Source organism: Anoplophora glabripennis, unplaced genomic scaffold (genome assembly GCF_000390285.2).
Source record: "Anoplophora glabripennis isolate ALB-LARVAE unplaced genomic scaffold, Agla_2.0 scaffold9, whole genome shotgun sequence".
In the NCBI taxonomy this organism is placed as follows: domain Eukaryota; kingdom Metazoa; phylum Arthropoda; class Insecta; order Coleoptera; family Cerambycidae; genus Anoplophora; species Anoplophora glabripennis.
The window spans coordinates 739424-762711 of record NW_019416258.1 but is presented as its reverse complement, the minus strand read 5'-3'; the positions used below and the strand labels follow the sequence as shown (position 1 = coordinate 762711).

Here is a 23288-nt window from a genome sequence, read left to right as displayed (position 1 = left end):
TTAAAAGATGACAAATAAAAGTCTTTGCTGGTAAAACAGTACTCTATTTAATAATTATAAATATTAAACATTCCCATTTGGAAAAGAAATTACATTTTACAAACCTATATACCTACATGATAAAAATATAATACTTTTTACAGGATTAGATTGAAAGAAAATATTTACAAAATATTTACGACAGAAACTACAAGTAGAGCCAAAAGATAATTTGAAAACGTTGGCTTTTTAGCCCATATTTCCTTTTGAAGTCTGAAAATAATAAAAAATTTAAATTACATTTGAAAACATTCAAGTAGCACGTTCAGATTTGCAAGAAAATCGTATAAGATTCAAACCGAATTTAAGAACTGAACCAAAATTAATATGATTTCTCACTCACCAAAAAAACTCCTACAATGAGACCAAACAGACCAATAGCACTGGCAAAAATTTCAATAATCAAAATCTTGACAAAAAGCGCACCGTTTGCAGCATCTGTTAGAGCGGCACCAGAACCAATTATTCCAACACAAACTCCGCAAAATAGGTTCACAAAACCCACCGTAACACCTGCACCAAAAATGATGTGGGCTCCAGCATGATTTCTTGAAGCAATAACTTCACTAACGAGGTACTCTTCCAGTTTGTATTCCTTAAAAAATAAATTTGTAATACTAATTTAAGGGAGTTACATATCTTACCCTGAAATTGCTGGATAGCACTATAGCCATGATAAGCCCGTAAATTGCCACAGCTTCACAAAAGATGATGGAAATCAAGTTCTTGGTTTTAATTCTGGGGGCCTTTACACCTGCTCCTACTATGCTCACACCAGTTGCGTGAATACCTCTGCAATGTGAAAAGCATATATCGTCAATACAATTTGAAGACCCGTAAAAGAGTTGTTAAATTGGACTGAATTGTGAACGCAACCATTTTCAATTAACTCCAGAAATGGTGGCAAATTTGAATTTTTTGATAATCAGAACCTACTCTTGAATAAAAAAACTTACACTGCAGCTCCTACCACTGATAATGCAACGGATAAACCGATTCCGATTGATGCCCACATATATGGAGTAACATTGTTTAGGAACCTAAAAGAGGTAAATAAATTAACCAACACTTAAAAATACATAAATTAACCAACAATTGATTTGTAAATTGCTAAGACAATATTTTCATAAATAAAATGTATTTTTATTATTTCCCAAAAATCTTTTTCAAATTAAAAATAAAATTATTTTATTTTATTTTCGATGTGCAATAAATGCCTTAAAAAATGTTTAAGAGTTTAAGAAGATTAAAGTTGATTTTAATGATTACACAGTGACCAGTTTTACATTTTTGGAAAGTGGGTCAATGAATTTTAATTATAAATTATACTTACCATGCTGGGCTAATTTGTTCTCCTTTTCCAGTAAGTAGATAGTAAATAACTAGGAAAAATAAAAATGAAGTAGTACATACACAGGTCACATGCTTTATCAACACACCTATTATTAATTTTTTATTATAAAAACTTACCAAAAATAGAAATAACAGAAGTGGAAAGTACACTAGCAGTATATGTTAAAAAGTAACGCATTTTTACAACTTTTGGGCTTTATTGTATTGGAAACAAATATTTTAATGAAAATACTAGTAAGGAATCAGCTATGCATGATATGGAAGGTGGGAACTTACTGAGCAGGTATGACCTTAGATAAGCTTATCTGATAGTGGGGAGCCAAATTAAATTCAATTATCTGTAGAAAATACTATTTTTATTGTGATCAGAAAAAATACTTATATTTTTTGTACAGTAGTATACAATATTGTCGAAAAGTATATTGAATTTTTAAAGGCACGTTACCTTCAGTTTATCACATTATAATAAATGTGCATTGCACCAAATAAATACATCAAGTCGCTCTTAAATTAAGTAATACAGGCTAGCATTTAGTAAGAAACTTTTAACTGGGTCACAAGTTCATTTTGAATCTAACCAGTGTTTTTAGAAATGTAAATTTGGCACCACTAACAAGGCCTGGTATGCATCACTGGTTCAACCTATTTTACGATTCGCTAAACATTATCTGTAATTTTTCAAATTTCACCTTGATATTGATTTGCTAAACACTGATCAAATATCCTTCCCAGTTTATTCAATTTATAACATGACTAAAAAAGTATGAAATAATTTGTTACATAAACAATAAACATATTTGGAAAGAAAATTAAGAATCTAAAAAAACAGCTTTTATATTAACTGACGTGTTATTATTTAGTATAAATCGACAAATTTAAATAATCAAATGCTTTGATTAATTTTTGTTGCCAATTAATTTATATATCAAATATGTCTTTAACTGATCTGTTACCACAATTGTTAAGACAAATATTTTTACATAATAGTAACTGGTAAGATCCAACAAATTTCATCATCAAATATGACTTTAATTAATGCATCTGATGTCACAATTGTTAAGAAATATATTTTTACATAATGATAAAAAATTATGTAATTCAGAATCAAATAATTGACCATTCCAATCAAGTTATTTAATTGATTTCTATAACTAACTAAATAATTTGTATTTGATTCTCTTAATTTTCTTCCAAATATCATTAAAAATGGTAATTAGAAAAATATTTCATACCTTTCCTCTTCTTGGTTAAACTTTGACTGACAAAATAAAACGTCTTTAATGCTTATTAAGGGGGAACATCCGAGTTGAAAAGAATTGTTATTTTCAATTTTTTTTGGTCATCTTTTGGACAATTTACTGGAATGCATTAGGCATCAAGTTAGGAAGAAATGCTGATCAGATTGCGGAATGCGTGCATACTGCCGAAATTAAAATTTACAATGCGACTCGTGAAAGGATTCAGCGAAGGCAGTCACAGGTCACTGCAAAAGATGCTGCCAGTGCTACGGAGGGCCTACTCTTTAGTCCAGAAATCGCAGATTAACGGTAAAGTAAAAAAGGGGTTTTCTCAATATATTATATATTATGTAACTCCAAGTTCCCAAGCACGTCCAATTCTTTACCAAATTTCAAACGCGATTATCTCGCTATTCAAAGACAGTTTCCAAAATATTTGGAAAACGGCCTGACCCCTTGCTTCCAAAAATTGACACAATATTTTCGGAGAGGTTTTCTTCGAAACGTAGGGTTCTTTTTTCCATTTAATTATTTTTTTTTATCAAGTCGAAAAAGTCTAAATTAAGGCCGCCATTTCGTTTAATTTTTTTAATCCTACATTGCGAAGGGATACATTATATTTTGAGAATTTTTTTGAAATTTTCGTTTCAGATCAACTGACTGCATATAAACTGGGAAACCGCAGAGCAAGGAAATTGGTCAGCATACCCAACTTATATACTTTCGAATAAAACAAACCTGGATAAAATCAAAGTTTTTTGCTTTTTCCGCTTTCTACTTGGATGTTCCCCCTGAAGACTTCACCAGAGACATTAGAAACATTTGTTGTGATTTTGAAAAAATTTTAGTAATTTTTACTGTTTCCAAAACCTCAGTAGTGTCTTTTAAATATAGAATAAACACAAATATACATGTAAAATTAAGCACTTTACACATAATCTTTGGTAAGAATTTAAAAAATATTTAAAAATCATTTTCTAGGTGCAAAGTTCTGTAGTTAATTGTTATAAATACATTTTTAAATAAACTATTGCACAGACACCAAAGATTATTGCTTTGTTCCACAAATAAATGTAAAAAAAGTCAAATATTCCAAATATGTACAAAAATTACATAACACAAATTTATAGTTACATTTATATAAATAATCTAAAGAACATAAATAAATCACGATATATAAATTATTACAAACAATGGTTGTTCCTTTAGAGGACACCACAAAAGAGGTTATTTGCACATAAACTCTTCCAAGTGTTCACTTTTTACTTGTCTGTTGTTGCCTGGGTTGGAGATACTGTTCCCCATTCTCAAAATGTAGGGGATGACACTGTCTATTTGAACTTGCCCTATCAAACCAGCAAAAAATAATTCTTCCAATATATTTGGCTCGAGGGCTCTGAGAGGTGGAAGACGTAATAATAATCTAGAAAAATAGTTCAGTTTTATTTAACTTATTTTGAACAAAAACCTGGATATTTCATCAAATCAGTTCACTCAAAATTACAATTTTTTTTTAAATACAGTATAATAAAATAATATACAGTGTAGGAAAGTACCGATGGTCTATCAGAAGTTACGTGAGAGCGATAAAGTAAGCCATAGAAATCCATGTGATAGACAAGGATGGCTATAATGAAGGCCTCTAATAGTCAACGCCCATTACGCCCTTCCACAAATAAGAAGTGGATCTTATTTGTGGAAGGGCGAAATGGGCGTTGACTATTAGAGGCCTTCATTATAGCCATCCTTGTCTATCACATGGATTTCTATGGCTTACTTTATTGCTCTCACGTAACTTCTGATAGACCATCGGTACTTTCCTACACTGTATATAACATATACAGGTGCCCCAGAAACAAATACAAAAATTTTAACCATGCATTTAACGCATCAAACGAAATAATTTTGGCCTCATAAATTCTTCGAAAAACCTTAGTGTTTAAGATAATTTAATTTAATTTAAAATTTTTGTTACCACTGCACCACAAGTAGACACTTATTGATGATTTAAAAATAAACCAAAAAATGCACAATAATATTTATAAATTAATTCATTATTTATTTTTAGTATATAGGGGAAACAATCCTGCAATATCATTAGTTCCAAATCTTGTCTAACAGGTTAGATGTCTTTTGCATACCTAGATTTTCAGTATACAAAAACATTGTCTTCATTTGATGGGATCTTAGAAAAATAGAGTTTCTTTGAATTACCTTAAAATATCGTAAAAATATAAAAACTAATAATATACAGGGTGAGTCATTAATAATGGTACACAGCTTAATGACAGATTGTTAACGTCAAAATATTGAAATTGAGCCAAACATGCCTTAATCAATTGTTGCTCCTTTTCGTTCTACAGGGTGTTGAAGAAATATTTTTGAATTTTTGCTATAGTTTAAGTATGTATAGACCGATTGTTTTGAAAATTTGTAATTTTACGTTTTTTGTGGTGGCAAATACGAATATGCAAACAGTATTGGGGTCACATCTAGGGGGCGCTAGTTATACTGTCCTATCACTGTAAAAATATTTCTAACTTTTTGTATTTTACAATTTTTAATTTTTTAACTAGAAATTATTGCACTACATTCAATTACAAATGAAAAAGGTAAACTTGTTACAAATCGATAAACTCAGTTTTTGAGATACGGACATTTTAAGTTTTTGAGATTCGGCGGGAATTAAATTAGAAAATTAGCAAGTCTTAAGATACCAAGCCTGAATTAAGACAAACATTACAGTAACTGAAAATTTTATTATGCATATCTTCACAAATTATTAATCATAAAAGATTCTCAATGCACTTATTTAAATTTTGTCTGATGTTAAAACCTCAAATTTTCAAAGCAATCGGTCCATACATACTTAAAATATTGAAAATATTTACATATAGTACCTACTTAGTCATGTTTTTAATCCACGGACAGTTTGGCAGTGTTATTTTATGGCGTACAAAATTCAGAACACAAATGTGTTTTCAAAAAAAAAATGTTAAACTTGGTTCTGACGAGTTAATATGTGGTTAAAATTGTGGCACTTATTCCTGGAACACCCCATATATTTGAGTAAATATATTAAAACAATATCAATTGAAGTATGGTTATCATTTAATTAATCAATAAATCAATCAAATGATTCTATACATGGTGGCCACCTTAAGTTAGAATATCTGTGTCCCATATTTTTTTGAGCTTTGTATTTTAATGCAAACAAATTCTGGCTAAGGTGATTGATATATAGAAAATGCTCCACTCAAACACAAATTTCTATATGTTATATTTTTCGAAATGAAAGTAAAAAATTGAAAAAAATCAAAAAAGTCTTGTTTGGCCGGGCATAATTCAGTAATTTATTAATAAATTTCAGTGGATTTCTCCGACATATAACATTAAGAAAAAATTTATCCGAGTATTCTATGAACAATTGTATAATAGACGGAACAACACTTTTGATATTTCGTAACAATCAAAATATAGAAAACAGCCAAATTCGAGAATTTCTCTGCACATTCAAATATATAATGGTTAATATAGATTATATCTAATTTTTATAAACTCACTTTGGAAATCTGTCGTTATCATCCGGAAAGCAATTATTAACATAACTCCTCAGTCCTTGGAACGATTTCTCTTGTAGTTTTTCGATCTGCTTTCTTAATAAAATATCAGGTTGGTCAGCAGAAAATAAAGTAATAGCCTTCAAGTAAGCATACTCTTGCTCACTTACATGCAACCGATTCATGCTAGTAACATAGTCCTGCAATTTTACTATATGATCAGTGACTTGCTTCACTTTATTCGCGGACATTTTATCTTGAGCAATGGAAGCGTGAAGATGACTTATAAGCGCAGAAAGTATTGTAGACAAAGATAATGACTGTGAACACTGTGCTAAACCGAGAGTGAAGAGTTCCGACCAACAGCCTCGAAGCAAAGAAACTTGTGTTTCGGAACTGAAATAATATTTCTATTAATATTTACATATAAGGTTTCAAAGGCACTTATACCTTAAGTACTGGAAAGCAGGAATATTCTTTGCCCAATGCACGGAGAGAAAAAGCAATCGTGAACCACTCTCACAAATGTAATGGATATTTAAATATGGAGGAACTGGTCCCGGTATTTGTAAATTGAAAGGAATATGTTGATCTTGCAAAATTGGTCCATCATAGTCAAAACAATTTTCTTCAGATGTTAATGTGGCCAAATCTGTTCCATTCAGACACTGCACTCTTGCCATTGTATCCAATGCTTTAGATATCATTTGTTTGTCACGTGCCATGGTTAATGCATCACTCAGTTCCGTGCCCGTGTTTGTGCTGTCCATTGATATGTCATCTTCAATGCTGGCCTGACTGGGGGAAAGGTGAAAGGGCAGTTCTGATGCTGTACTGTTAGCTGAAATTTCAATGATATAAAATAAGTGTTAATGTTTTAGTTGTCATACATTATATTTAACAGAATTTTATTGTATAATAAACTATCATGTAATGTGTGGAGTCAACTTAAAAACTTTTTTGTACTGAAATTACTCTACATTTAAATTTAAATTTTTTAATAGGTAAATCTTACCTATTCTTTTATTTAAAAATTGTAGTCCGAGATCACTGGGGCAAAAAGGATTAGGAATCAGTCCTGTTTCAGTATTCAAGTCTTTCCGAATAAATATTTTGTTAACGGCATTAATAGCATTGGGGTTAAATTTAATTTCTGTATTATTGGTATATTCTTTTTTGTCTATTATAGGCTTTCTCTCATGCTGAACAGCTAAAAAGATATTTCTCTAATTAATAAAACAGTTGCCACGATATTTCTATTTATTTAATTATAAAATATTTAAAACACTTACAGTCACTTCTCATTCCACACGCTAGGCATTTTTGCAGTCTACAATATTGACATCTATTTCTATGGTGTTTGGTAACCTCGCAATTTTTGCTTCCCCTGCATTGGTATCCCAATTGTTTACGTATGGACCTTTTAAAAAACCCTTTACAGCCTTCGCAAGATATGGCCCCATAGTGCCTTCCTGAAGCTCTGTCTCCACAAACAACACACAGTTCAACAGTTTGGCACATATTTGAGTTATTTCTATTCTTGTCGCTAAGCATTTCAGTTTTAATGCTTTGCTCTAGATCCATGTTGCTATATTATTTATTTTATAAACACTTGGGATATATTACCACTTTAATTTCTCATTGATTTTTTGCATTCCCGTAATATTTTCACTAAACACTGTTGAACATTGCTAAGCTGGGTAAACTATATCACGATTCAACTCGACCTTTCATTGAATTTTAAATAAGAATACATTGGACAAGGTTCATGACCTTACACCTGCCACTCTCGCTTAGGTACAAAAAAAACGATGCAAAGCTAATCGTTTGACCTATGAAAATGCGGGAAATTTGAAATTGGGCAGTCAACCCTAAAACTTTATATTCTAATGAATTTAACATGACTGGACATGGAATAGGTACATTATAATCGTGTGTTGAACACATTAGAAAAATAATACATGGGGGGCACACAATATTAAAATAGATACTTTTCTTATTATAAAAGTAGCAGCTATTTTGCAAGTGTATTGTTCAAAAGTTAAGAGCTATATTTTGAATATAAGGATTATATGTAGTAGATTATATGTTATATGTAGTATGAGAGGAACAGGGAAAGAGAGAAAAAAACAATGAAATTGGTAACATACATTTTTAAATTTAAAATAAAATGCTTTAAAATTCGTTTCCATTATGATTTGAGTTGTGATGTAAAATATTTCTTTCTGAGACGGCTTTGCATCCCATACTATAATAATTTACATTTACAAACATTAAATAATAATATTTCATGAGTTTTTTGGAATACACATTTTTTTTTACTTCTATTTGTTGATATTTACTTGTTAGATCATTCCTTAATTTAAAGACATTTTATACCTATTTATATTTAAATATTTTACGCTTCAAACTACAATTCAGTGGTAGGAAGAATAACACAATAAACAGGACAATGCATGTAAATTCCACCATTGTATTCTATAGGTAAATGCAAGTAACCGGGCAATCGTTCTTACTAATCAAATGTAAAAAACGATGAAAAAAATGGTTTCGAATACACATCCTTCGATTGTTAAATCGTTATTTCCAGATGTGTTCCATGGTCGCTAAAGTATGTTAAAGTATGTCTTGAGTGTGTTTATAACTCAGAGTATTATTTATTAGTCTAAGGTTTATAACTCTTACTGGCGGGAATATAAATTTTCGAATTCATAATTGTTTATTCTCGTATGAATGAATATGTAAGCAGAACAATAACTGGTTAGTTAAAAAAATATAGAGGTAATATTTTCATTAATAATCTATTGTAAATTGATATATCAAAATACCGACATAACAAGTTTAATGAAAAATTTTGTGTGCAACTTAACTTTTATACCAAAAACATGGCGTCGAACCTACAAAAGATAAGGTAATAAAGGAACACGCTCTATACAACAGTGCCTTTAAAATGAATATTAATGTTTCTTTTCCAATTAACAGTTTAGCAAAAAATTACTAATATATTTTTTTGTTTTTTGATACGTAATAAGTACAAAATTAATTTAAATAAATTTATTCACAGTGTCAATATACATACAAAACAATTTGTAAAAATAGGCAATTACCAATACACGACTGTATGGTGTAAACAAATGAAGAGAAAATATGCTAATGATGATTGATGACAGCCATAACATAGCGACCTCATCTTTCTTGCCTATGAGGCTATTCCTTCCGAGTATGCGCATTAGGATTAACACGGCTAATGTTAAATTTTTACTTTATTTACATTTAAAATTTTTGAATTCTTTTATATCGTTTTTTTGTAAGTTTTATGCGCATTAGTGTATCTATTTTACGAAACACATGTTGGCTGTACTTAAATACTTGTAAAAATAAATAAATTTGAAGTTGTTCATTTCTATAGATTCGGTCTGTACAATTTCAACTATGACAATTTGTTGCGGGTTGCCTAAACATGTGACGTCACACTAAAATAGTCTTCATATTTTTGTATATACCTACGTATGTTTGTACTATTTCAAACTATTGTTTAAATATGTTCTAGACAAGGCAACTAACAAAAATGAATAGCAGTTAGTTAAAAATAGTATTCTGTTAACTCCAGTAATCATTTGACAGCAGTTATTACCAGATTTTACTTGTCTAAATATTTTGAAAAATTTTAACAGCTGAAAGGAATTAAAAAAATCATAAAAACAAAAACAAAATGGCTCTTACTATGTTATAGTAATGTTCTTGATTAAACTGTGTAAGTATACATTAAGATAAACTCGGTGAACATTAAATTTAATTAAACTTATTTTCTAATTTTAGGTTTGACAAGTCTTTTTTTGGACACCTATGAATGGTGAAGAAGAGGCAACCAGATTATTTTATTCTAAGTTTTGCATAATATTGGTTTCATTCTATCTGATTACTATGTTAACCAAAAATAAATTTTTGGATAATTTTTTTTCATTAAAAAATATTGTAATTGGTCTTTTTAAAATAATTCTCTTTGTTTACAATGGAATTTTAAATGTATAATTTCACAAATTACAATTACTTGTACCTAAGCATTCTAAGCAATTATTAAATGTTACAACAAAATGTACTTGTTTACCAAAACTGAAACATATTATTTGACAAAATATTCAATATTTCTTTCAAATGACATTCTTATTGGTTTAAAACTAGTATTTGACTAGGACAGTTAATTTTGTTTAATTTATGTCACATATCAAACCTCAGACAAATCAGTTTCAAACTTTTGACAAGTTTTTCAGGTAATTATTTGAAAGTAGTCATTCCCTTTAAAATTTAAACTTTAAATAAAAGGTGATTATTTAATTGCATAAGAAAATTTTTATATCCAGCAAGATGGCAATTACTATATTTGACATTGTGATGATGATTGTATTTAAAATATGTAAGTATTAACTATACATGCATATTTAATAGTTACAAAACCTTGCTGTTTTATTAAAAATCTATAGTAGTCTCTAATCTACGCTTTATTGTAGTAAAATTTATACTCGTTACACAGAAATGTTTTCTATTTCAGGTCTGTTTATGATATTTCTTTCATCACCAACTGAAGAGGATAACGAAACTACAGTATTTTTCATTAAAATATATGGGATACTAGTAGTCTTCTATTTGACTATAATATTTCTACGAAGATTCCCATAAAATGGACAAGATGTCTTCGTATAGTCCCTCGGTTCAATGTTGGAATTTAATAAATTTAATTACCGTTGTAATTTTTTGACCTGAAAAAATGTCATAAAAACAATTGTATTTACAATTGACTAATTTTATGTATAACGTATAATCTAAGTAGTTTCAGATTACAAGAGATTTATAATCGGGTTATTATACTTTATGCACATAAAAAAATTTGTATCGACTGCTCGATTTCTTCTATATAAGTAATTAAAGTTAAGCACATCTTTTATTTTTTTACTAAACAATTAAAGAAAACGTTTTTTAATGTGCAACAAATGTGGTTATATGACAGTTTACAGATATAGAGATTAATTTTTATTGTGAATAAAAAATGTCTGGCAGTACCTATCTTCTCTTTTAAAACTTATCACCTTGAATTTAGTGATATACCTACAGACCAACAAAATTGTATATAATTCATCTGTTTAAGCCTTTTATTCGTTCAGTGTATCACTGTACTGACCGTACTGGAAAAATATGCGAATTTTTTCAAGGTGAATTTCCACTCGTCTATTCTATGGGTACTTAAGGTGTTAACTATTCATTCTAATTCATAACATAATTTATAGGAGCATTAGCTGTCAGACTTTATTTCTTGCTTTTGCGCATTACATATTTTATTCTTTTATATATACTGATAAAGTTAAAGAAAAATAGATAAATGGGTTAATATCATATTATGTAAGTATTATCAGCTATTTATCAAAATTCCAGGTACCAGGAACATATATCAAATAGACAATAATAATCGGGATATCGAGAATTCCGGAATTTAAATTCAATTAATAGCATCAAACATGCGCAGTCGGTAATACCAATTCTAGTTAATAATTTTTTTCTTTTTTCCGGGTCCGTACCTTCACGAGATTGTTCCTTAGATCATTTTAAAATTTAAACCAAAATGCCTTAACAAAACAAGTGTCTTAAACCACCATATCAGTTTTCTAGATAGTGTTGTATTAAAAAAGTATGTCTATTAACAATATGACAAACTTGGGCTAATAATTTAAAGGCCAAAAATCACTCAATTGAGTTACAAGCTGATGACAGACAATATGGGACCATAAGTATTTTGGAAATTTAATAAGGGCACTTAATTAACAATGGTATCAAAGAAAATTGTGGTGCTTCCACATTATTAAAAAAACAAGCTATTAATCACAATTAATTAAATGTAAATATATTGAAACGAAGAGTAACCATCAGGGCAAAAAGAATTATTCCATAAAAATTAATTATTTTTAAATTATAAGGGTACAGGTCAGAAAAGATATTTTCCGCCAATGACTTTTTTTCGAGAATGTTCATACAAAAAAGTTACCAAACAATAAATTGGAAATAAAAGTAAATATACTTTTTTTGATCTATTGTTGATTAAACATACTTATCTAATTATTTAATGCCACTAAAATTCTGAAATTCATAACAAATGTCTCTTAGTATTACCGCTTCTGGTTGATAGATTTGGATAACAGCTTATACCTGAACCAGTGACTTTTAGAGCCTAACCAGTTCAATGTTTTTTGACCCTAGGAACAACCTCTTGGAAGTTACGACAGGCTTAAAAACATTCCTATATCGTTGATTTTTTTTTAATATGGGTGCAAATAGGGTTGCTCCAGATGCGAGATTTTTGATATTCACAAATACGAATTCGAATGCATATATTTCAAGCAAATGCGAAAATTATTAAATACCTAAAAATTGGATAAAATGCAGCCAAGAACTTCTATTAGTGTATGTAAAAGTAAAATTAACAGATGGGAAATATTTTTTTAAACATTTGGTAAAACCGCTCTCTATATTTCTGGATAATTTCTGTAGTTATTATAATTTGAAGGAACTTTGTGTATAAATGTGAAATTATAAGATGGTGTTATAAAGAACGAACGTTTTATTAAAGTTTCAGAACTAGTTATAAAATATATCTTTATAATAATGCTAACATAATACTATGACTAAAAGTAAAAATCACAAAACAAAACCACCCAAACAAACCTATTACAGTCATAAAAAATGGAACAATACTGTTTACAAATAATGACGTTACACACAAATGCATCAGATATTGAATACTGTTTATATAAAAGTGTTAGATGCCGGGCCGGTGGTTCCAATCGAAGGAGCTACGATATTGCAATTCTTAAAGCTACATAATTGAAAAAGGCTAAGCCTTGGTAGAACTTAACTTTAACATTGAATATTACTTGGTAATATTCGAAGTTTGCAATCACAAAAGTTACGTTAAAGAAGGAACATCTTGCAGCACCTTAATATTGCATAGTAACGAAAAATAAACAAGTCTCACAGCAGTTGAAAGGCTGGTTGCAAATGCAGGCAACACGTCAACTGCTATTTTTAGAATTACATATAAAATAATTCATGATACTACCTGCAAATGCAAAACACCTTAGTAATCACACGATATTTATAATACCGAGATAAACAAGCAAATAAAAATGGACGGTATCATAACTACCGTAAACAACATTCTTTCAAGGGCTCGCGTGGAATCAACAGTACAGGCTTTGTAAAAACCATTTATCCAGTAAAACAATTTTATAAAACATTCTCCATTTTGTGTTTGGAACAACAAAATATTAAGTAAAATTACAAAAATATATATGTACATATAGGGATAAAACAAAAATAAGAGCCCTGTTTAAGTGATTCCAAACGAAAGTCCTCTGCTAATAAACTGCTATGTGCTTAAAAAACAACAAAAACAATCTTTTCTTAACCGTTAATAAACTTCTGACAATTACTCTCAATATGCAACATTCGAGTACACATCAAAAATAAATAAATAAAAAACAAAACAATATACTATATAATAACAGTCTTTCTAGTCATAGAGTGGGATCGAGCGTGATAAGTACTTCCTTTTGGTATCACACTGACCAGAGATCATAAGAAAGACTCGCCTAAACAAAGCAGTTACTCGAAGATTAATTTGGACTTGGGCATCTTACGGCCCAGCTTGAAATTTGGAGTAGATGTTATCATTATATTTTCACGATCCAACTCGGCTGTTCTGTTCATTTCTTTTTCTGGTGTGTCCACATCCATGGTACAGTCAAGGTCATACGCAAGGGTGCTGTCAGAGTTCTCTAATCTATGATTTTCTGTTGCCTCTGGGTCGTCTACCAGCAACTTGAATAGAGACTTACGACCTAAGGTGCGACTTGGGCCTTGTTCTCTATCGCGAACTCTACTGGATAGGAATTCAAACGTCAACAAATCGAGTTAAAAAAGAAAACCAGTTCGTTATACAGGGTGTTCTCGAATGATCAATAGTTACATAACTTCAAGATCCCTTTTTAAAATTCATGTATATTTTAGTCAAGCGATTTTATTCAAATTTGGTACTTATTATTACAGTTCACGGACACTCACCTTATAACAGAACCGAATTAAGATTGCAAATGTAGATATAAACACGTTTACTGAAAATATTTCACAGTACCATAATATGAATACTAAAGAGAATGATAAAAGTTAAGAAAACATGTAAGAGTGATGACACTTATCTGAGAAAGTTTATGGTTCAGAGGTTTCAGTGTTCCGTGGCAAAGTATGTGCGGGTGCTGGAACTACGTAGTGGGAAGACTTCCATGTGACCAAACAAAATTTTTCAGTATATGTGTATCTACTACAAAATTACAATGCTTTGTGTGAAGCAAGTTTTTGATAGTTGTCATGGAAACGCACATAGAATAGAGTAGAGCAATCAAGTTCCGTTTTAAATCCGGTAAAACAGCCACGGAAATGTATTGCAAACAACGTATGGTGAGGAGTGTGTATCAAGTTCGAGTGTATTCCTGTGGTTCGGGAGGTTTTGTGATGGCCAATACAGCATGTACGACGATGAGAAGAAGAGCGCACACGCCAAAGTCTGATCGTTGATCAATCATACACTGCCAACACTCTAATGGTTGATCGACGATCAAACTTCTGCGCAGAGCGCACATCTTTGATATTTTCATGTATTCGGCTTGTGTGGGGAAGCACCATCTTCTCATCGTCGTGTACACAGTCTAGGCCATCATGATACTTTCAAACCACAGGAACATAGTTGGACGTGATATGCTCCTCACGGTACGCCGTTTGTAACAGTTGATACATTTCTGTAGCTGTATTACTTGCTTTAAAACAGAATTTAACTGTTGTATGCTATTTAATGTGGGTTTCCAACAACTATCAAAAACTCGCTTCACGCAAAACGTTATAACTTCATGGTAGATACATGTATATTGATGAAATTTTGGTTGGTCACTCAGAAGGCCCTATGTACATAGTTCCAGTGACCGCACATAGCACTACATACTTCGCCATAATAAAAAAAAATCTATTCTATGCAATTGTAAGCTTTAAATGTTTCATCCAGACTTGTTTTACAACCTTTGATATCTAGTTGTTAAATTTTTTGAAAACCCACAAAAAATATGCTTAATTTTCTAATCAATGTCCTTTACTTATGCCTTTTAGGGTGTTAGAATTGTAACATAGATTCAGTTTGCTACCTACAATATATATACCAAATTTGAAAAAAAAATTGAAATGAAATATTAAAAAAAAAGAATTTCAAATTTATTAATCAAAAATTTTGTAGGAACTTCTTTCTGTTATTACTTCTATGAGAAGAATCACTTTTTACTCCTCATAGGTTTTAAACACCCTGTATTATAAGCAATAATAAAATAAATTAAAAATATATTTAGAAGTGAATTATTTGATATCTAATTTTTAATATCTTTCAAAGAGCACTAAAAAGAAACTTACCCACATACAGAGGTGCAATTGGTATTGGCTGAAAGGCAACGGATGTTATTAGCACAACGAGGAGTGTCTATGATATTTTCAAAGTTGTTATTATTGTTAATGGTATTAGCTGCCAATTGTAGAGGTATTTCCACAATACCTGTCACAGGGTCTCTATAGGGATTCTGAGAAAATATAATAAATTATTCATTATTAATGGAAAAAAAATAATGCTAGAGTTGCTACAGGAACAGTTTTCTTAAATCTTGACTTTTACTTGTTTCCAGAAGAAAAATCTATTCTCCGACTTTATAGCCAAGAGAAGAACAAATAATGCAATGCATCATGTAGAGAAAATTAATGACAAAACTTTAATGAAAGGACTTGCACTTTACTTTTATATAAAGTTGTCTAAGAATTTATGTTTCCATACCTGAAGCAACACTGTAATGTCCTGGTAATTACATCTTATAAAATATTACTTACTGCATAATCGATACGTGGCTGGGTCTTATCTCGTTTAGCGATTATTTTTAGAGTGGCAAATTTTAGGATCTTCGCAGCACTGGGTCTGTTAGCATACTTAGAATCGAGCATTCTCTCAATAACAATCTTCAGACCCAACGACACTTCTGAAATTATTAAGAATATATTTTGATCGGTTATCATTTGAACATAACTTACTGTCATAGAACCTAAGAGGTAGGACGTCACGCCTTAACTGTTGCCACAAAGGACCATGACTGGGTAACTCTAAATCAGCAGCTAGTTCCAAAAGGCTAATACCTAGCCCGAAGATATCACAGCTTGTCTGGTAAACTCCATCAAGAACTTCTAAAGCCAAATACTTGGCATCGCCATCTGACAATGTAGATTTCCGCACTATTGGGGGCTGAAATTTTCTTTTTAGCTTTTGTGGGAAATAGAAATGTTGCAACAATGATATCGATGGACTTACCATATTCAGATCAACAAGAGTGCCAAAGTCGCAAAGCTTGTAAGTGCCCCTCCTCATCATAATGTTCCCAGGTTTTACATCGAGGTGTATCAAACGTTTCTGGTGTAAGTAATTCAACCCTTGGCAAATGTCAAACAGAACATCCCATAGCAACGATTCTGGAATGTCACTGTTTACGTTTGCGTAATCAGCCAAACTAATGTCGCAATACTCCAATACGAGGAAAACTTCGCCAGCTTCCTCCCAAGCCATATAAAACTGTGCACAGTTAGGATGTATTTCGATCTTCTCATTGTTACGTACTTCAGCATAAATATCTTTTAAGCTTATGGTAGGTTTCTGTCGTTTAATAGCATAAAGTTCATCATCTTCCCGACTACGTGTACGATATACTTTGCCAAAACTGCCTTCACCTATAGGAGCCAACCCGTAAAAGCACTGCTCTATGTAAGACGACTGTTTCATATCCACATCGTACAGTGGACTTAGTTCCACTAAATAAAAAAATTTATTGAATTAATATGTTAAGGAACCTACCATATATTTAGGCTGTGGTAACTGAATGGTGAGACCAGTCAAAGTCAACTGTACCACAATCCAGCAAGTAAATTGGTCATATTTTAAATTAAACTTTGGTGACTTGGTCTTGTCTCTCATCTAACACAGCCACAAAGGAAAATTTGCACAATAGGATATGCTTTTAATATGTCTCCTTATTATTTGAAAAAATGAAGAATCTATTAAAGAATAAATTAAAAAGTTCTTGAATTTTAACAATCACTATATGTAATACTAAAATAAAATCTATTGTATATACCCTTTTTTAGAAAGGGTTATTTTGCCCTTGATTTGCTATAGGTTATGTCAAAGATTTCAAGATACATTTTTAAAGAACCGAAGTGGGGGTATGTTATAAAATGTATACCTCTCTCAATTACTGATATTACTTACCACATTTGGTAAAAAATAGAGGTTTTGGTTTTTCATTCGGATTAAATGAAACCTTTCGCGGTTTGACAGGAACGTAGGGACACGGTGGAAGGCTTTTCCTTTGTGCGAGCTCCTAGAATAAAAACACAAGAATCAGAAAACTTAAGATACTACATAACTGTGTAAATGTCACTTGACAAAAACATCCTAGGCAAGTCGAGACAAGTTTTTTACCTTTTTGGTAGATAAACGTTCGTTCGTCTTCAGTTCTTCGGGTAAAGAGAAAGTTCCGCGTCTACGATTAGCCATGGTTGTTCAAAATAATAAAACTCCAGATAAAAATAAATAAAACTTATTTAAAAAAGAGGACACCAGAACTGTTCACATGACGCGATCACTTCAACTACCCGAGAGGAAATGATGGCCTCCGTTCGGCCAAGCTTGGTTTAAAGGGGACGCTTTCACGATGATTGGTCAATTTAAGTAACGGCACAAGAAATCGACTAATGAAAGCGCAGATATATCTGCTCGGAATTTGTCGACTAAGCTCGCCACAAGTCCACAACACAAGTGCAACAGGCTGTTTTGGAAACGAAGAGTGTAGCTGAGTAGCTGTAGATATTCTCATTCTCAGAAAAACGTAGCGCGTAGTACTATATTTTGAAATTCTTGGAAAAGTAACTACTCTCTTTTTTTAATAGAATGAGAGGATAGTGGTTCATATTTTTTGTTTTAACTTTAAGTTTAATTAATACATGCTTAAGAACGCAAATCACATAAATTACCACTCAATACTTACCTAGGTATTTCTAATACAGCAGTGTAAATATCAGATTTAGCCATAAGCTTATACCTACATTTTGCCATTGTACAACTCAAGGTCATGATTGAAATGGGCAGATTACTATTATTGGAATTTTTATTTATTTACAAAACTTATAAATTTTTAACTAGATCGTTATTTAAAAATTTGATAAATCAATTAACTACCAATTAATTGACGGAAAGCCAATAGATTTAGAAAATCAGGGGATTGTCTGTGTGTAAATTATGAATTACCTAGCTAATTTCAGTAGTTCAATGATAATTATGAAATATAAATACCTAGCTAGGTATTTACAATACTTCGGTAGATACCTATACTTAGGTATTAGTCATTTTGTGGTTGACTTACTTATTAAGCCTACTAAATATATTGGATACCTGGTTTATTAAACTAGTAAACTTTGGAATAATTGTATTTACAATGTAATTAAAAATTAAACAGAACCATGTTTAACAATAGTTAAAAGTGAGCTAATATTCAAAGATGGTGCAAACAGATACAATTGCTTGTTTAATTCAAAAGGAATCAGATTCTTTAACCCTTCCAATTCACCACTAGATTCTAACTTCCATCCTTCTATAAATTGAAAAGAATAGATGAAGTAATTCTCGTTTGCTGTTACTGTACATAAATATGCATCACTTATTCCAAATCCTGAAATAAATAGTTTTACAACTAAAATCGTTACTTACTATACTCCGCGGTCGAAATTATAGAGAGTGACTCATCGCTAGCTTTTGTACTAAAGGGGGATGAAGCGTGCCGGGAACGAAAATCCATTGGCGTGTCTGCGTAAAAGGCAACAAGATATAGAAAATAATGAAAAAAGATAATAAAACATAACATCTAATATTTTTTTATGGTTTGCTATAACAGGCACTTTGATCCATTTTAATTATTATAGCATTTTAAAACGTCCCAATTGTGTTTTTTTAATTTATAAATTTATTATAACCATGGAATTAGACCCCCCTCGTCTACGCTTATGCTATGACGTTTCTCAGGACGGGTTAAATCAAGTCCGTTTACACCCACTAAAAAAGCATTTCCCTATTCCCTACCATGTGCAAAAGACAGAGATAGAATATAGATCGACGTTCAGTGTAACTCGGTCTCTAGACGATTATAGATTCTATCGATGTGCGTACCGAGCGGCACAAAGATAAATAATATTGAACCGTATAAAAATCATTTTATATTTTATACGCATTATGGTAATAGTGTTTTTATATTATGTCTTAGTCACTCTCTATAATTTCGATCGCGGAGTATAGTTAATAATTTTACCCCCTGTGTAGAAGACGGATATTCCCACTACTGGTGCTTCTAACTCGAAGCTCTGATAGAAGTAATAATTATCAACGTTCGAGTTATACTTTAATACTTGCAGAGGTGCATATCGATGAGCCAGTACTATTAAACTATCAGTACCCAGTACTACTCCTGTAGCCATTGAACAGCCGTAAGAAAGTACTATCTTTAAAAGATCAAACTGAAACAAAATTAAAACATTTATTCCTTTCATAGGTACGCGAGATAAGACGTAGATATGCACATTTTTTATTAAATAGAATAGGGGGCAGAATTAGCGTTACCAGATCTATTTCTTGACAGACCCGGAGATATGACTCATTTGTATAATTGATGCCTACAAAAAAAAGAAGATTATGCAAATGCAATCAGGAAATCTGGGAGACAATGTGTTGTTTCCGAAGAAATCGTTGTCTAAAAAAAAAAACCCTGAGAAATGACATGTTAACCCGGAGCCCGGAGATGCACCATCAAAACCCGAAGACTCCGGGGCAAACCCGGAGATCTGGCAACCCTAGGCAGAATTTGTAAACTAAGTGAAATAAAATTTGCCATGAACGTACCCTTTGTTTGTGTTCGTTAAATCTGTATATTTTTGTATCTTCTTCACTTTGATGAATGTTGGTGGTTTTTATATTTCCAATAATTAACGTAACACCTTGCGCAGTATGAAATAGGTAAACGGACCATGCTCCTCTAGTAGCAATTTCTTGAATTATTTCTGCTGTACTCTAAAAACAAAAGACGATGATTTTAGTTTAATACCTATAATAACCTAGAAAATATTAAAATCTACATAGATACGTAACGTAATACAAATTACAAATAATAAAATAGATGCCAGCTGTTATAGTGAACAGTCTAGTGCAGTGATAGTTTTTTTTCGTATATTTTGTTGTAAATAAAGGTAAGATGAAAAGTATGCATTACTGAAAATAATACTAATTACTAGCGATATTAAAATTCATCTGCCATGTGGATTGTGGAGGTAACCACTAACCATTGATTGTTATGGTTATGATTATTGTTAATATTTTTGCATCTAATAACCAAGAGCCTAGAGCCTAGACTCTAGGTCTAGACAGATAATTAACAACGATAATTAATGACGATATGAAGTGCAATTAAGTAAGAGATAAAGTAATGTATTTACTATGTTTTTCTATTCTTATATGACTTCAGATGTTTTTAGATATGAGTAAAATTTGTATGTCATAGTTTTCATGTTGATAAATATAAACATTTTACCTTGTCATGACTGAATTTTATGAGATAACAGTCTAAATCATGGCTATTAGTGGTAGGATTGTAGTATCTTCCTATGATAGCATATGTATGTCCGTGTAAAGTGAAAAATTCGGCCCCACTGATATATCCAGTGATGAACTGATCAAATTGATGAAAACTTCCTGTGATATTTCCGTTTGCTGGCGTATTCCAAGTCATCATTGATACTTCATTTATAACTTTAGCATTGTCAGTTCTAAAAAAGTCACACATTTTTTGATGTTTTAAAGCTAGAAAATGAAACAATGAATTTGGACCAATATGAATGTATGTATATTGTTGCGTAGGCTGACGTAATACCTACTGAAAAATTGTAGTCGTCGTGAAAGTAAATTTAAGTGAAATACTTTACAGTAAAATGACATAATGTTAGGTAATACGTTATCTCTTAAGAGGTTTATAAGTGGCCTGTCCAGACTTGTCGACACGTGCCAGTCTTTATACCTGTCTCCTACTGTTTTAAGGAGTGCCGTCTCTAGTTTGTCAACAAAGGAACAAACGTTCCTGATAGTACTAGTCTAGATTGGTCTTTATTTCTTAGAACATGAAGGTACAAAAAACTTAAAACGTTCACAAAATTTAATGAAAAATGCACGATTTACTGAAATTTGAATAATTAGCGTAAATTAGTATCCCAAGTCTAAATTTAAAATATGATTAAGATATTTGCAAAAAATATACCTATGGTAAATAATTATACCCCTTCTTAGTATCCATTTTTGATAAAGGTTTTAAAAATGATACCCTTATTTTTTATATACTATTCGCCCTGCAAATATTGGGAGATATTTGACACTACTCTGTATTCAGGGGTGTGTCAAAAAAGTGCAAAAGAAATTCATTGGTTTTATCATGTTTTTCAATAACATGATTTTATCAAACTTTTCTCTTACCTGCATTTGCTATCTGTGCTGAAACTATTAGTCAGGAAGTGGACGATCATACCATCATCGTTATAAGTGAATATCCTCTGTGTGCCTTTATTAGGGAAAATGGCCACTGAATGTTCCGGTGATACCTCGATCGAGTATTGTGTAGGGCATTTGCAGCTTTCTAATAGACCACAGTGTTCCCCAGATTCTTCTCCATTTACGTTAATTAAGACGTAACCCTTTGATTCCATGGTCTTAGCACTTATGGTATTTGACACTGATATCTGAAGGGCCTGGGTTTTTTCTATATACATATAGTCATTTGCCAAAACTGTAATAATAAATTTAACATTTATTTTTCATAGCGTACAGGGTAGTAAAGTGAAAGTTGCCCTTCACCTTCCGCTATTTTTTTCGTTATAAAAAATTAAACTTTAAACTGGATTGAAAGTGTTATTAACACTTGTGTTGTACACACTCCAAGTAAAAATAAATATATCAAGAATATATTTCCGCTTTACAAATATGTTAATTGTGTATGTCACAGGATCTTCAATTACTACCTTACAAAATTATTGTTAAGCAATGTAAAATGTTTTCAATAGAATAATCATAATTTTCATACTTTGGGGAATAACGGAAAACGAAGTCGATTTTTGCTTTACCCCCGGTATATGTACTACGAGACCTCAAACTTTGGATATAAAATGAGTTAAATTTTTTCAGCACACTGATTATTACTGAAGTTTAGATGGTTTTCATTAGCCAGTAAAATCAAGAAACTTTTCAAGGACGAATATTTAAGGTGTTATTGTACGTGCCAAAAACATTAAGTTCCGGTTCAGCTGTAATAAAAATTTAATAAGGAAGGTGAGTGAACTTACATTTGATATGATCGATGTTGCGTTTTATTTTGTCAACAATATCAACTTTAATGTGATGTATCTTCTCAATTTCCGATTTGATCGTGCCTTGATTTAGAATTTCTTTTATTTGTTGAACTGGATAGCCATTTACATATTCTGTGGTTATGTTTCCCTTAACAACTGAAGGCTGTAGAAGTGTCTAAAAAAGTAACAAACGCTTTATGTATTATTTATTTTATACATTTTTCATAATCAATACGGGGTGTTTGGTGTTTCATTAAGGATGGGGCACGGATTAATAAGATTCTTGTATCAACCAAACATATTCTATATACAGGGTGATTCACAACTTATCCAAAAAAATTTGGGAATAGATGCAGCATGAGAAATGGAATCAATATCGTAAAAAAATTTTTTGTAAAATCCTTATAGTTTCCGAGAAAAAAAACATAGCTGGACAACTGTAGTCTCTAGCGTCATTCGCCTCGTGGCCTCAGCGACTCCGAATACTGAATTCGGATTTTGCAATCGTCGTTGCGATATTTACCTGTTATCTGTGGTGTTTCAGTAGTTA

At 31.3% G+C, this 23288-nt stretch overlaps 3 protein-coding genes and 1 long non-coding RNA gene across 6 annotated transcripts; 1 reads left to right on the top strand and 3 right to left on the bottom strand.

Annotated features, from left to right (window-relative positions):
- Positions 1–98: 98 nt before the first annotated feature.
- On the bottom strand, positions 99–1668 carry LOC108909579 (V-type proton ATPase 21 kDa proteolipid subunit). Its single transcript, XM_018713963.1, has 6 exons — positions 1510–1668; positions 1373–1421; positions 996–1079; positions 684–831; positions 383–634; positions 99–252 (listed from the first exon to the last, which is right to left on the bottom strand). The coding sequence occupies exons 1-6, from the start codon at positions 1568–1570 to the stop codon at positions 229–231; spliced, it is 618 nt and encodes a 205-aa protein (XP_018569479.1). The 5' UTR covers positions 1571–1668; the 3' UTR covers positions 99–228.
- Positions 1669–3814: 2146 nt separating this feature from the next.
- On the bottom strand, positions 3815–7967 carry LOC108909076 (orphan steroid hormone receptor 2). Of its 2 annotated transcripts, XM_018713313.2 has the most exons (5): positions 7483–7967; positions 7206–7400; positions 6641–7031; positions 6194–6586; positions 3815–4053 (listed from the first exon to the last, which is right to left on the bottom strand). In XM_018713313.2, exons 1-5 carry the CDS (start codon positions 7772–7774, stop codon positions 3858–3860), a joined length of 1467 nt encoding a protein of 488 aa, XP_018568829.1. In that variant the 5' UTR covers positions 7775–7967; the 3' UTR covers positions 3815–3857. The 2 variants fall into 2 exon arrangements, with proteins under 2 accessions (XP_018568829.1, XP_018568836.1); XM_018713320.2 differs by lacking the exon at positions 7206–7400.
- Positions 7968–9714: 1747 nt separating this feature from the next.
- Positions 9715–11130, top strand: LOC108909148. Its single transcript, XR_001964406.1, has 3 exons — positions 9715–9944; positions 10010–10604; positions 10740–11130. It is a non-coding gene; the product is annotated as an uncharacterized LOC108909148 (long non-coding RNA).
- A 1661-nt stretch (positions 11131–12791) lies between these two features.
- LOC108909689 (membrane-associated tyrosine- and threonine-specific cdc2-inhibitory kinase) lies at positions 12792–17955 on the bottom strand. Of its 2 annotated transcripts, none has more exons than XM_018714097.1 (7): positions 17787–17955; positions 17574–17685; positions 16623–17116; positions 16349–16556; positions 16151–16296; positions 15686–15849; positions 12792–14117 (listed from the first exon to the last, which is right to left on the bottom strand). In XM_018714097.1, exons 1-7 carry the CDS (start codon positions 17859–17861, stop codon positions 13841–13843), a joined length of 1476 nt encoding a protein of 491 aa, XP_018569613.1. In that variant the 5' UTR covers positions 17862–17955; the 3' UTR covers positions 12792–13840. The 2 variants fall into 2 exon arrangements, with proteins under 2 accessions (XP_018569613.1, XP_018569621.1); XM_018714105.1 differs by having other exon boundaries at positions 12792–14114.
- Positions 17956–23288: the final 5333 nt, after the last annotated feature.

Coding starts and splice junctions, on each gene's coding strand:
- LOC108909579 (XM_018713963.1), bottom strand. CDS start 1,570: ATGCGTTACTTTTTAACATATACTGCTAGTGTACTTTCCACTTCTGTT. Junction 1,080..1,372: donor GAACAAATTAGCCCAGCATG/GTAAGTATAATT, acceptor TACCTCTTTTAG/GTTCCTAAACAATGTTACTC. Junction 635..683: donor TGCTATCCAGCAATTTCAGG/GTAAGATATGTA, acceptor TTATTTTTTAAG/GAATACAAACTGGAAGAGTA.
- LOC108909076 (XM_018713313.2), bottom strand. CDS start 7,774: ATGGATCTAGAGCAAAGCATTAAAACTGAAATGCTTAGCGACAAGAAT. Junction 7,032..7,205: donor ATTTTTAAATAAAAGAATAG/GTAAGATTTACC, acceptor TTGAAATTTCAG/CTAACAGTACAGCATCAGAA. Junction 6,587..6,640: donor CCTGCTTTCCAGTACTTAAG/GTATAAGTGCCT, acceptor ATATTATTTCAG/TTCCGAAACACAAGTTTCTT.
- LOC108909689 (XM_018714097.1), bottom strand. CDS start 17,861: ATGGCTAATCGTAGACGCGGAACTTTCTCTTTACCCGAAGAACTGAAG. Junction 16,297..16,348: donor ACCTCTTAGGTTCTATGACA/GTAAGTTATGTT, acceptor TAATAATTTCAG/AAGTGTCGTTGGGTCTGAAG. Junction 14,118..15,685: donor AATTGCACCTCTGTATGTGG/GTAAGTTTCTTT, acceptor ATTCCTATCCAG/TAGAGTTCGCGATAGAGAAC.